The sequence below is a fragment of the Xiphias gladius genome, chromosome 21 (assembly GCF_016859285.1).
Source record: "Xiphias gladius isolate SHS-SW01 ecotype Sanya breed wild chromosome 21, ASM1685928v1, whole genome shotgun sequence".
Classification (NCBI taxonomy): domain Eukaryota; kingdom Metazoa; phylum Chordata; class Actinopteri; order Istiophoriformes; family Xiphiidae; genus Xiphias; species Xiphias gladius.
In genome coordinates, this window is record NC_053420.1 from 11,077,783 (window position 1) to 11,090,273 (window position 12,491).

The 12,491-nt window shown below is 39.8% G+C and overlaps 1 protein-coding gene across 3 annotated transcripts in view; it reads left to right on the forward strand.

Annotated features, from left to right (window-relative positions):
• Positions 1-1,859: 1,859 nt before the first annotated feature.
• snta1 (syntrophin, alpha 1) overlaps positions 1,860-12,491 on the forward strand; it is a 31,440-nt gene continuing 20,808 nt past the window's right edge. For all 3 annotated transcript variants that reach the window (XM_040116538.1, XM_040116539.1, XM_040116541.1), the window contains exons 1-2: positions 1,860-2,183; positions 9,712-9,897. In XM_040116538.1, the coding sequence (XP_039972472.1) occupies positions 1,901-2,183; positions 9,712-9,897 (469 nt within the window). In that variant the 5' untranslated portion in view covers positions 1,860-1,900. The remainder of the gene's footprint in view (positions 2,184-9,711; positions 9,898-12,491) is intronic.

Genomic DNA, 12,491 nt, shown 5'->3' on the forward strand with positions numbered 1-12,491 from the left:
TGAGAGCAATTTTCAGTCAATGTTCCAAACTTGTTTTCATTAAGGGAGCAATTGCCCCTTACCAGCCCACCCACAAGAGTGTTTTCTAAAATTGGGTGCTGTAATTTATTTGCTTTTTCACCTGCTGTGAAGCAGATGCAACACAGGATGCCACACAGACAGCTGAAGGTCTGGCAGATTACTTGCAGATGCAACAGAGCACAGGAAATGTGGACTGCTTCATCACCTTTTTTCAGTGACTCATGCATGTTTTAAATGTCTACTCTGTGCAATTAAGCGTTTCTTTGCTGAGTCACCAAGACACTACAATACTGTGCCATGTTGATTGGAGTCAAGACAGAGACCAAGTGGCTTGGTAATGGCTTATTACTCTTCAAATCATAGCAAAAAAAAAAAAAAGAAAGGAAAAAATGAATTGTTACAACTACGGCAGAATAATTGTAAGTCATATGAAATTGCTTCCACCTGATGGAACGTGGAGGAAAAGAAAAAGGAACAAATAAAGGAAAATTTAGTTGGTTCAAAGAGGAAGTTATTCACAATGTCGTCTTGTGGCCAAAAATTAATGGAAAAATAATCCAAATCGATGGCTGATAGAAACTGATAAAACACAAACCTTTACCATACTTCTCATTCTGAAGACCTTTTTTTCCCAAAGCACCATACCATGAGTGCATGGAATGGGAGCCCCTGTGTGAATCAAATAACTGACAGTGATGCTACGCTCTACCCATTAAAATTGTGAAAGAGAACCAACAGTAAACGTCTTAGCAATTAATTACATGTATGTTTTGTCTCTTGAAGTCTTTATCTTCATTCTTATGGAATTCCCCCTCTGGTGCATCAAGGTCCCCTGGTTTTGGTCTGCGGCCAGTAATGGTCAAGCTTTATCAGTGCTCATATACTGTGCTGCCAGCTCATTTTCTGCCTACCGGAGGGAAACTTTGGGCTAACCACCCTTTTAGAGAACATCATGTTTGTCCTGTGTCCGCCTTTTATTAAGAGTTTGCTGGTTATTGATTGGGCGAAGGGGAGTTATTTTCCACAAGAAGTTCAACTAAGGAGCAGTTGTTGCCACAGCCCGGAACTGTCATGCCACTGACTTCATCTGCTCTTCCGAGGCGAAATTAGCCTAAATGTTTTTCATTGTGTGTTTCTTTTTTCTTTGTGAATAATATTTTGGACCAGAACTAATAAGTCCAAATAAATATCTTTGTTTAAAGCTGAGAGATTCCAGGGCAACATTGTTAAAAAAAAAAAGAAAGAAAAAAAGATGTTTGTTAACTATGATGTTAACGTCACATCCATCTTAAGCATGTTTTCTTTCAGCAGAGTTCAGGCTGAAGACGATTTGTGGCTGTCATGCCCGATATAAGCTCTCTCCACTGGAAAGGCAAGACAGTATCTCTAGCCTTGGAAGCATTATTGATTCTATTTTCTTCATGGCATAACGTCTGTATGTATCAGTGCAGCGATTTCATGTCTGCTGGACACACTGCAAATTAGATCTGTGGTCTGAGCCCGGGTGGTTCAATGCACTTGAAATAAATAAATAAATTAATGTATCAAAAACTTAATTGTCTGTGACTCAACCGCACACAGTTCATTAATGGAGGGGCTGAACTCGAAGCTCTTTGAACTTTAAGTGTGTGCGTGTGTGTGTGTGTCAACACCATTGCTAATCGTATCACCATCAATTAACTTTACTTCTACTGGATAAAACTCTTTGGAGGGCGATAAAGTAGATGGAGGGAGGAGAGAGAGAGAGAGAGAGTGTGTGTGTGTGTGTGTGTGTGTGTGTGTGTGTGTGTGTGTGTGTGCCCCCTTCTCAACCCTCCACCCCCTATCTCCCCTACAGGACTGCCAGCCCGTATAGAGTTATTCCAGGAATGCGTTGAACATGGCTGCCGCTATGAAGGAGCAGAAAACGGGACTGCTAGAACTTCGTGTGACCGTGGACCGCTGGATCCGGGTGTTGGCCACACTTACCGAGGACACGCTCACGGTAAATCCCGGGGAGGGTTCCGAGGAGCCCGCGAAGCCCAACCCGAGTCCCGCCGGTGCTATCAACGGAGATCCCCCGAACCTCAGCTCGTCCCCGGTCCCGGAAACCATCACCAACGTGAAGCGCACTGTGCGAGTTACCAAGCAAGATGTTGGAGGACTCGGAATCAGTATCAAAGGTGGGGCAGTTTAAAGAAGCTATATCAAAAGGGCTAAATTCGTAAACGGCGAGTTACTGTCAGTTAACACAAGTTTTGGCTAGGAGTTTGAGTGCACTATCTGTCAAGGACGCGGAAAAAAGAACCGTCGACTTGTCAGTTAACTTAGCTAACTTAAAGCTGACCGTTAGGCCAAATGCCACAAATATGAGATAAATTCAACTTTTCCATTTCGTTTTATCAATATACATTCTTATTTGTATTTTAACTTACGCTTGATACGTATAGGGCTATTATTTGTACAGAAAAAAAAAAAAAAAATGACAGCTCAAGCTGCGCCTCCCCTCAGTGGGGAACCATTTCAGTATCCCAGTCACCGGAGATGGCAATTAGCAACTGTCCTGTAACGTTAGCCTGGGTATTCGTTTATTGGGTGTCTTAATAAACGGCGAAACACAACCTAACGTGGTTAAGTTAATGACAGGAGTAAAATAGATGTTACATATTGATACGCAGCACCGGTTCTGGGGGATAAAAGTTTCCTCAATTTCCTTGATAAGTTACAAAATCACAGACGCTTCTTTCCACATAAACACCTGTTTTAACAAAATAAAGTTCGGATAGCTGCCAATAATGGACTCAACTACAATACAAACCCTCACTTTTGTTTTAATTTTTTGTTTTTTCTCTTCGGTATATTTATGAGTCATGCTGACACACAAAGCCAGAAGATCAAATGTTAAATTGAGAACACCTACGTCTGACAGGGTCTCACCATGTTATAAACCAACACAGACCAAAACATGTCAACTGTTAGCATGTTTGCAGTTGTTTTGTCTTCATAAAACTTTACCCCAATTTTAATTTTGAGCCATATATCTGAAGGGTGCTTACACCTCCAATAAAAAGAGAATTGTAATGTCACTAAAAGGTATGGCTGTGAGGACTAATTAGGTGAAAGGAGAGGCACAGAAACAGGAGTAAACCCATCACGGTTTCTACGCAAATAAACTAGTTTTGCCGGCTAAAATATATTTTTCGCTAATTAACTTTGTCTTTCTGGGCACAGACAAAGACGAGCAGCTCAAATGCATATAGACCCTGCTGCTGCAAATCGAGGTTATACCAGCATTGCTCCTATAACATCTCAATGAAAAAAGGCTGTGACCTCTCCATATCTTACAAGCCAGGGTGACCCACCTGTGTTGTGTAGTGTGCATCTGAGCAGCTGACAAAAGCCTTTTTCCTTGTCCTGTTTCCTCGACCTGCAGCAACAGGCTATTATCTCTGTGGCGATCTCAATGTGAAGAGGACTGGGAGGGTTGAGCACCGGGAAGCTATGTAAAAACAAATGATAAAATGGATAGTGCAGGGATAATGCAGTCTGATTAATATTTCGATTGTTTTTCCTGGAGTTGACCAACATTGTTTACAGTTGTTTTTTTTTTTGTTGCTCAAATTTGGCAGCGCAAGATAGAGGCAATCCCATAGAATCTGTTCATTTTTTTTTTACACTGCTTGCTATCTTAATGATGCATTTTGCATCTTTATATCACTATCGCAGTTTAGTTACAGAATTTCATGGTCATTTTAATTTTCCCGTGGCCTTTATTAGGATTCTATCTCGTTGGCTTAAACTAGACTTGTTATGATGGTGAAGTTTTGATTTGTCTGTGCTACTCACCTTGGGTTGTGAATTGTGCACTATCACAATGAATACCAAGGCAGTAAATGGTGTGGTGAATCATGGGCATGTATGCTGATATGTGTTTGTATGTGTGTGTGCATTGTGTTTGAACTTGCATGCATGTGAGTTAAAGCCTCCACCACCTGAGGTGGTTGCAGTGTACATGTATTGACAGGTCATCATTTAGCTACTTGGCAATGCACACAGTCAATTTGATGGACAGCTGTGGACTCATCATTGTGGCTGCTGGTGACATGTTAATTTTAGTTCACCCACCGTTTCCACCAAAAACAACAACATAGCCAGCCCCTAATGACATAAATGTAATGTCGATCTCTGTGGAAATGGGTGGCTTTGAAAATCAGACAGCATGTTATTAAACAAAATCATAGCTGGCACCCTGCTGGCTTGACAGTGTTGTGACGGTGGTTTTTCAAAGGCAGCGATGAGCGAGGGAGGAAGAAGGGTGTAGCAGAGGGATAAAAAGAGAGAGGCTAAAGCACAAAGAGCAAGCCATAAATGAAATGGGTCACAGCACAAGCCAAAGAGGTCAAATGAGTAGAAATAAAGAAAGAAAGAAAAAAAAATCAAAAATGGTAAAGCAAATGAAAGAACATGGCAAAAGTTGTTGTGGGCTAGCTGACACCACACTGTGAACAGCTGAGACGAGCAGTCCACAGCAGGCAGTTGTCATTGGCCAAAGGCGAAAGCTATGTGGCTGGGAGTGGAGTACTCCACTAGTGTTAATTTTAGGGAGCCCACCCCAGCTTGCAGAAGAACATGGAGGCAGTCAGCATTTACTCTAACAGGTCTAAATTTAAGAGGAGAGCCTAGGAAATTAGGCTCCAGGTCTGTAGACAGGCCCACTGGTCAGAGAGAGGATGAGTATGCTTATGTAGACCTAGGTTTTTTTCTGAGCTACTTGGATGTGAGCTTGCTGGGTTTGTCAACAATGGTAGTTGTACTTATTTTGAGTTGGAGCTTAAGCACTTGATGAACTGTATCACAAGGGCATTTTTTCACTGCTTCACTGACAGTCTTTTTTGTTTTAGTATTGGATTTGATGCAAGTTGAAATCAGTGCTTGAAGTTTTAGGGCACATATTATGAATCCATTCTCTGCAACAATTTTGTCACAGACCAGCTCAGATGTTCACCTAGACAATATTTTTGTCTGTTAACAAAGCTCAGCTGCAGTGTTATGTAACATACCTATTATTAAAAAGATAATAGGTATGTTAAGGTAGATAATCTGTCCTTATGTGGCTCTGCACATTCATCGGGAATATGTAACTACACTGTTTTTTGTTCAAAAAACAAGTTTTTTGTTAAATCGTTTTTTTGTTGTTTGTTTCAGTCTTCATTAGCACTGCATGTATCTCAGCTGATGAAGTTTGATGAAGTTAAGTGCTGATCATGCTGAATTTTTTGAAAGTAGCATTATCACCACAAACGCATTGTTAGCATAAAACTGCCTAATTAGGTACATGTCAGCATTATATAGCCCAGTAACATTCATTTACCTGTCATGGGTGGCTCCAGTGGCTCCACCACACCTCCGCTACCACCACCCTCCTGTCAAGTGAGCAACAGGCAGCCAGCTGGAGGGTGCTGAACTGTGTTTGACAGGAAAGGTTGGAGGAAGAAAGGCAGGCATGGGAAGGGAATATTGGACGATTAAGGGCTGTGTAGGACTGGCAGACATATTGACGGTATTTTTCCTACAATATGTCAAGGATGTCTATTCTGCAGTCATGTCAATAAGAGATATTTGAGATTGGAAGTGAACCTGAAAGTATGTGAAGAAAGAAGGAGAAATAGAAGGGAGATACATATTAAGGTGGAAAAAGGTTAGTATGTATTTGTCACTGTTGCTGGCCTTCACCTCCTTTGACTGCCCCAATGTCAGATTTAATACTGTAGTTTGTCAAAGTAGAAGGTGAAAAAAATCTTCTTCTTCCCTTACATCAAGTCAATTTGTCTCCTTATTGATTCAAACATCCACTATCTAAATTTATCTACATCCTTTTGGTGCCGATGCCACGTCATTTCGACACCAATGTCATTCCCCTGTCACTTTGACACCTGTGTCAGTATCATCCTCTGGCGAACTAAAAGAAAGATGGCTGTCTCTTAAACCATCATTTAAACCGTCTACTTTAAATAGATTCTTCACAGAAATTACCACCATTCATCAAGTAAAAGGAGATAGCACTGCAGCTGGTAAAGTGGGAAGTGCTGAGGTTAGCATTCCATTAGCATGGGTTTCGTACACGAGATATTAGCATGTCAGTTTTAATGAAGCTGAAAGGTCACCAACCATATCCTGCCCTGGCAGGCCTTGTTGAATCCTGCAAGATCTTACATCTACTCTGCATTAATGAGTTTTATTTCAGTTAATTTTTTCTCGGATCAGCAACCGAGCAGCAGTGTGGTATGTACTGTAGATTTTACTCTAACTTTTGGCATAGATTACTATCAATATTTTTGCCATTTTAAAAATGTTCAGTCTTCAATTTAGTGCAAATCAGAGTGCAATTATTTACTTTTTTTTTTTAAACTATAAATTCTATACAATCTTGGAATCAATTGAAGCTGTCCTGCCCAATAGTCCCAGTAGTCAATAATTGCTGGACGTCTAGTGTTAAAGCTTTAAATCCTTCATATAGGAGATACAGATAATAAGTCTGCAGTTTGTGTATTGGTAGTAGTGCCGTGCAGTCACCATGCAGTGAATAGAGATCATAGAGCAATATAATTCACTACAGTTTCTATGGTGCGAATTGGGGGTTTAGGTAACCTGAAGGTTAGAGAAGCAACTTGTGAGTGGAAGGTATTCGAATTTAATCCTCAAGCTGGGAAAGTTTGGATGGGGGTGAGTGAGCATGACACTGGCCTCACAGGGTGCCAGACAGTTTAAATTGACATTCAGAACCACACATTAATATGTTTCTATATTAGTTGTGTTAGATACTGAACAGTGATTTGCTAATAAGTATAGACATGTATCACCTGTGGATGTAAACTTAATCTGTGACATGATTTTTGTGGCAGCCATTCTTTTGCAATGTGGTAGTCTTTGTTGAGTTTTACTGTTCTTCTGTAGATGAATGGCTTCAAAAAGTTTCCAGAATTGGCATGGCATGTAATCACTGCATATGTCCCTGTATTATCTTTTTTATCCTTGATACTGTTATTATCCCTGAGAGTGCTTCATGTTTACAGTGTGTGGCCAAATCAGCCAACTTAGTGTTTCACACCGCTATCTAGAATAGCCTTCAAGTACATGTCATTCCTGTCACTTAGTGTCATCCTCATCAAATGTCTTATTCATTCATGTTGGGAATAAACACATTTAGGCTTTTTCACAGAAACACTTGTTGCTGACTTATCATCTGAGCTCGATTTCTGGTTAGAATTCTGGGAACGCATTAGCGCAGGAGAGTCTTTTATTTTGAAAAATAAATAGTTAGCTACTTACAGTCTCATCAAAGGACCAAGTGAGAGTCAGAGTATGAGAGAGCACTAACCAGACCAATAGTTCCTCAACATAGCAAATGACTCAACTATTTCACAGAAAGTCCATTGTAGTAGAATTGCAACTACTCTCCTGGGATGTGGTAAATACAGTCTACCACTTCTCCCCACAGAGCCAAATAGTTTGGCTGTGCTTACAAACTCAACACAACAATCTCCCGTTGTTACAAAGAACTGAGGAGGCCTTTTAAAAAAAAAAACATTTAGGTAAGACTAAGCAACTTTATTTGTACAGCACATTTCATTAACAGGTAATTTAACGTGCTTTACCTAAAACTTTGCTACAACAACAACTGAACTAAAAGTCAAGAAAATAGAAAGGGAAAAATTTAATTTTATTTTGCAGATCTGAAAATAGCCTCAAACATAGATTAAAAGCAATGGTAATTAGATATTATTTTAGCTTTGGCTTACAAGGGGTGAGGTAGAATAATCCGATAGCATGGCATCCAGTAACTTTGGCTTCTGGGAAGGAATTGTTGGTGGTTCTTCAGCCTCAGTGAATTATACTCAGACTGAAACCACTGGTTATGCCTAAGAATATAAAGGACAATATAGTTCATATTATTGTCTTGCGGCCTTGTGGGCAACACCCTACTCTTATGCCTAGCAGTAGCACCAGTTCAACTTTTTCATTCCTAATACTGATTCTACCACCTCGACTCAGGGCATCTTCTGTTACAAAGAAGTCCTCTAACCTGAACGCTAATATACTGTAGGTTGTTTGTCCCTACCCTCTGATATGACACATAGCATTGTCTCCTGAGATAGTGCAACTATAGCAGCAGGGGTACTGGACCTTCGTCGTCATGGGGTCATTGTTTACACAAGGACAGTCTCGCTGATAGAGACTACCGAAATCCGGAGACCTCATTGTGTGGGACTTCATTAAAACATTTTTATGTAAGTTCACATGAGAGCAGCCCACTTTGCCTAAATGAATGTAACTTATAGTGTAAATGCTGAATTTTGTAACGACATTGACAGAGACTGTATCAATGTGGATTATGTTGAACTATTGCTATTTGCTATATTTATTAATTCAGCTCTTGTCTGACAGCCATAATATCTACAGCTGTATGCAAACTGTATGCCATACTGCTTGAACAACAACATAATATTGAGGCTTTATTATGTACATGTGAAGAATATATGGTCCACTTTAATTGCATGTGGTGTGCTTTTCCTTTGCATTGTACTGTTCTTTGTATGGATGTCCAGAATCATCATCAATCAATGCAAATTGTCTTTATGTCCCTGTGCCAAATTCCAGTGCCATTATTGTATTTAAAGATTCATAGAAGTGATTCAAGTTCACGATTTTGAGAGATATTCTCTGTAATTAAATTTTTTACAACATACAGTGTATTGATGACATCACCACCAACATTGTTGAGGTTGACCTTTCACCTCATCTCCACCTAGAAATTTTTATCAACACATCATGGTTCAGAGGCTTAGTTAGTGCAGCGCAGTACACAACTGTCTGATGCCATGGAGCGGTCAAGTAGCTGGTAAATCCCTTTTTCTAAAACTTGAGTGGCATAGTGATCGACACGCATATTAAGAGCATGTCAGCTCAACCCTGGTGTTTCTTTATTAAAAGCTCTATGCTGTAGCCTCCAAATGAAGATATATGAGTTAAATCCCAAGGAATCACCCAAAGGAAACAACCTGAGGAAGATTTACTTAAAATTAATGAAATGTAATCCTCTTTTAGATAATTTCTCACTAGCCTGAAAGCCAAAGTACAAGTGCCAGCTGACATTAATGACAATATTTCTCATGAAGAGTGGAAGCCCACAGCAGGAGGCAGATCCATCAACTTCCTAGCAGATCTTCATTTAACGAAAGGGAGGGAGAGGACGCGAAATGAAACTGCAGAATTAAGTGTATGAGGGTAATCACTGCCATTTGAGTCTATCCTCATATGCTCCTATAACTTAACAGTTTTGGTGCTGAAAGTTGCTTTAAATGCTGAAATATGAGGAGTGCAGCGGCTGGAATCAAAATAGGTGTAGCATAGAGGCTGTTTTGTTTAGTCACAGCTACTAACCAGCCTCTCAGTTTTCTAATTGTGTAACTAATTGGGAAAAGTTTTCTCAGCATAAGTACTTGCACCTTGTATGGATTTTGTACGTAAGAAAGAACTTAATTCCAAGCTGCTTTGTAAAGCTGATAAGGGGTCAAAGGTTTAAGTTTCATGGTTGCACAGTGCCAGTATGAAGGTACATGTATGTTACCATACATTTAACATTGTGAAAAAACAGGTTCCTGAGACAATTATAAGATAAAAACAACATTATTTTTCCTTTTTGTAATGTAGGTGGGAGGGAGAACAAGATGCCAATCCTCATCTCCAAGATTTTTAAGGGCTTGGCTGCTGACCAGACTGAGGCGCTTTATGTTGGTGACGCCATACTTTCTGTCAATGGTTATGACTTACGGGAGGCCACACACGATGAAGCTGTCCAAGCGCTGAAGAAAACTGGCAAAGAAGTCATCCTTGAAGGTAAGGTATTTTTCATTCAGAAAAAATCAATCCAGAAGAGAGACTGTGAATTTTTCTTCTTTGTCTGAAGCAGTGTTTCTTTCAGTGTCTTCTTTCTATTTTGTCTCTCCTTTCCTGTTAAGATGGTCTGCAGACTGTCAGGAGACTAGGAGTTAACTACAAGACTAACTTGCAAAATATGACACAACTATTTTTGTTGCATGATAAAGAAGCAGCTCATACACATTTCTTAACAATATAATCTTCAGAGTAGGAGAGAACATAATTCTTATCTCATGAAATAGATCGAGCACTTCCACCTACCCTGTCTACACCCCACAGCTTCAAAAAGATACAGAGATGGAAATGATGGGAACCTTGATATGTTTTGATAAAATTCTCCAGCACTTTGGTTGATTTTTCCATAAGGAGCCATATATGATGAGCTGAAATGGACGATCCATTAAATCGGAACTTTGATCAGACTTCCTTGGAAACATCAAAATAATGAGCTAAACTGAAAGAGCAAGAAGAAACCAAAGACTCAAAATCCAAGAATATTGTTGTGGCTCACACCTCTCAGCATCCCAGCATGCTAATGAGCAGTCTTCTTGAACATCAAACATTTTTGCCACTAATAGAAAGTACTTTAAGTTCATGTCAGAACTGAGAATAGTGGAGAACTTATGGGGCAACATCTGCTGTGCATAGGAAGGCTTGCAGAGGAGTCAGCAGGTGTTTGCAGGTGTTTTTCTTTCCTCTTCCTCTACTCATTCATTTAAGCAGACAGAGCTAATGTACTGTATCTCTCTGTCCTTTTTGTGTCTCATCCAAACAGTTTAGACAAGTTCTGTTCTGTTTGTGCATGTATATGAGTGTTTGTGTGCATACATTTGCCTAAAAGCATTAGTGTGCTAAAAGGTGTGAAACAACATGCTGAGTCTGAGATGTGATCTTTAGCTTCGAGGACAGGGAGAAGGGATTAAAAAAATGTCTTTCCTCTTGCCAACTGATTGCATCACAGGAATTCTTCATCCCCCACCAAGCTGACTTCAAGTCACAGGGTTGAATTGTAAATCTATTCGTTACAAAAGCAGTGTCTAAAGACAAAGGTTGAGTGATGATTTATACAGGATGTTACTATTCAAAAAGAATATGTTTTTATCAGGAACCATAAAGCTTGGGGCATTTTTTGTTTTGCTTTTATTATTTTTTCTGTTGATCTGTATGTTCTTTGTGTGTCCAAGTCCATGTTTAGGGAAAGAGCTTACCCAGAGTCTAACAGTTACGTTCAGTGATATGAGTCGAATAGATGCCTCAAACCATACAGTAGGTGCTAACAATGTTTGCTTTCTGATGAAAACCTAGTATGTCCCAAATGTCTCCTCAGAAACTAGAATAAAGAAACACTAGCAGCTATTTATTTTCAAGACTAAAAATTTGGCTTAAACTGGTTCAATATATTCAATAAATAAGGATTACTCAGTGCTTTAAACATTACGTAAACTTTCCATTTGAAAAAAATGAATGTAAAAATAGGGAACACTAAAACCAGAGTTAGCAGTTTTCCATGTGACAGCATTTCTGTGGGTGAACTTGCACAGTGGGCTAGCGTCAGTAACTTCAGTCAGTGGAGCAGATACAGCTACAGCTACAGCCAGGGGAAATCATTGCAAATCCCCCTGCCTTACTTCTCCACAGTCATGCAGAAAAGTGTTGATATCAGACGGCTCAACCAGCGCTGCTCTGTGATCCGTCACGTCAGGAATCATTTCATGGGTTTCCCTTCCCCCCGAGGACCTGATAGAGGAGTGAAGAGACGAAAGAGGCTTGAAGGCTCACTGAGGGGAGAGTGTTGAATGTGTGTGAGTGTGTGTATGCGCGTGTGTATTTTTTGATGTCCTACGATTCCTTTCTTGTGTTTGTGTGTGGATGTTTATCTGACAGAGGGATGGCAGGAATGCGGGATGCATATCTGCAGCGATACCCTTTAGAGTATTTTTAGGGAATAGAGGAAATAAAGAATGAAAGTTTTTGGTCAACACTTGAGGGCTATGAGCTGTCCAGCTGCAGTTTTTAAGATTAAGATTTCATTTCAAGAATATTGGTGGATCAAAAAAATACTTGTGAATATAGATAACATGAAGTTAAAGTACAATGCTTCTTTTGGTTTTGGCATTTTACCAGGATACTGAGAAACACAGTCAGAAACAAACTCCTTCTTGGCACCACTACAGTGTTAAAGGTCAGAGTAACAGTCTTTCTTACAAGCGCACAGCAACAAACAAGCCACCACTGCTTTGCTCAAGGCAGTTTTCATCGCTCTGTGAAATTTATAACACAGACGGCCTTGACTGAGATCAAGGAGAAACAGCCTCCATTACATTAAAATATCTTGAATATGTTAACAGTAATACTTAAATCTGTCAGATAAGTACTTTCACAACATTTAAGGGAGTTACACCAGAAGCCTGGTTGGCATTCTATGCGTGTGGATTTTTTGCTTATTGACTCTTTTGGAAGTCAAGTGAATAAATATTTTTAATATCTTGCACTAAAAAGATTTCTGCTCACCTCAGATTAATGCAATTTTGATTGTTGCAGAAGTACATACA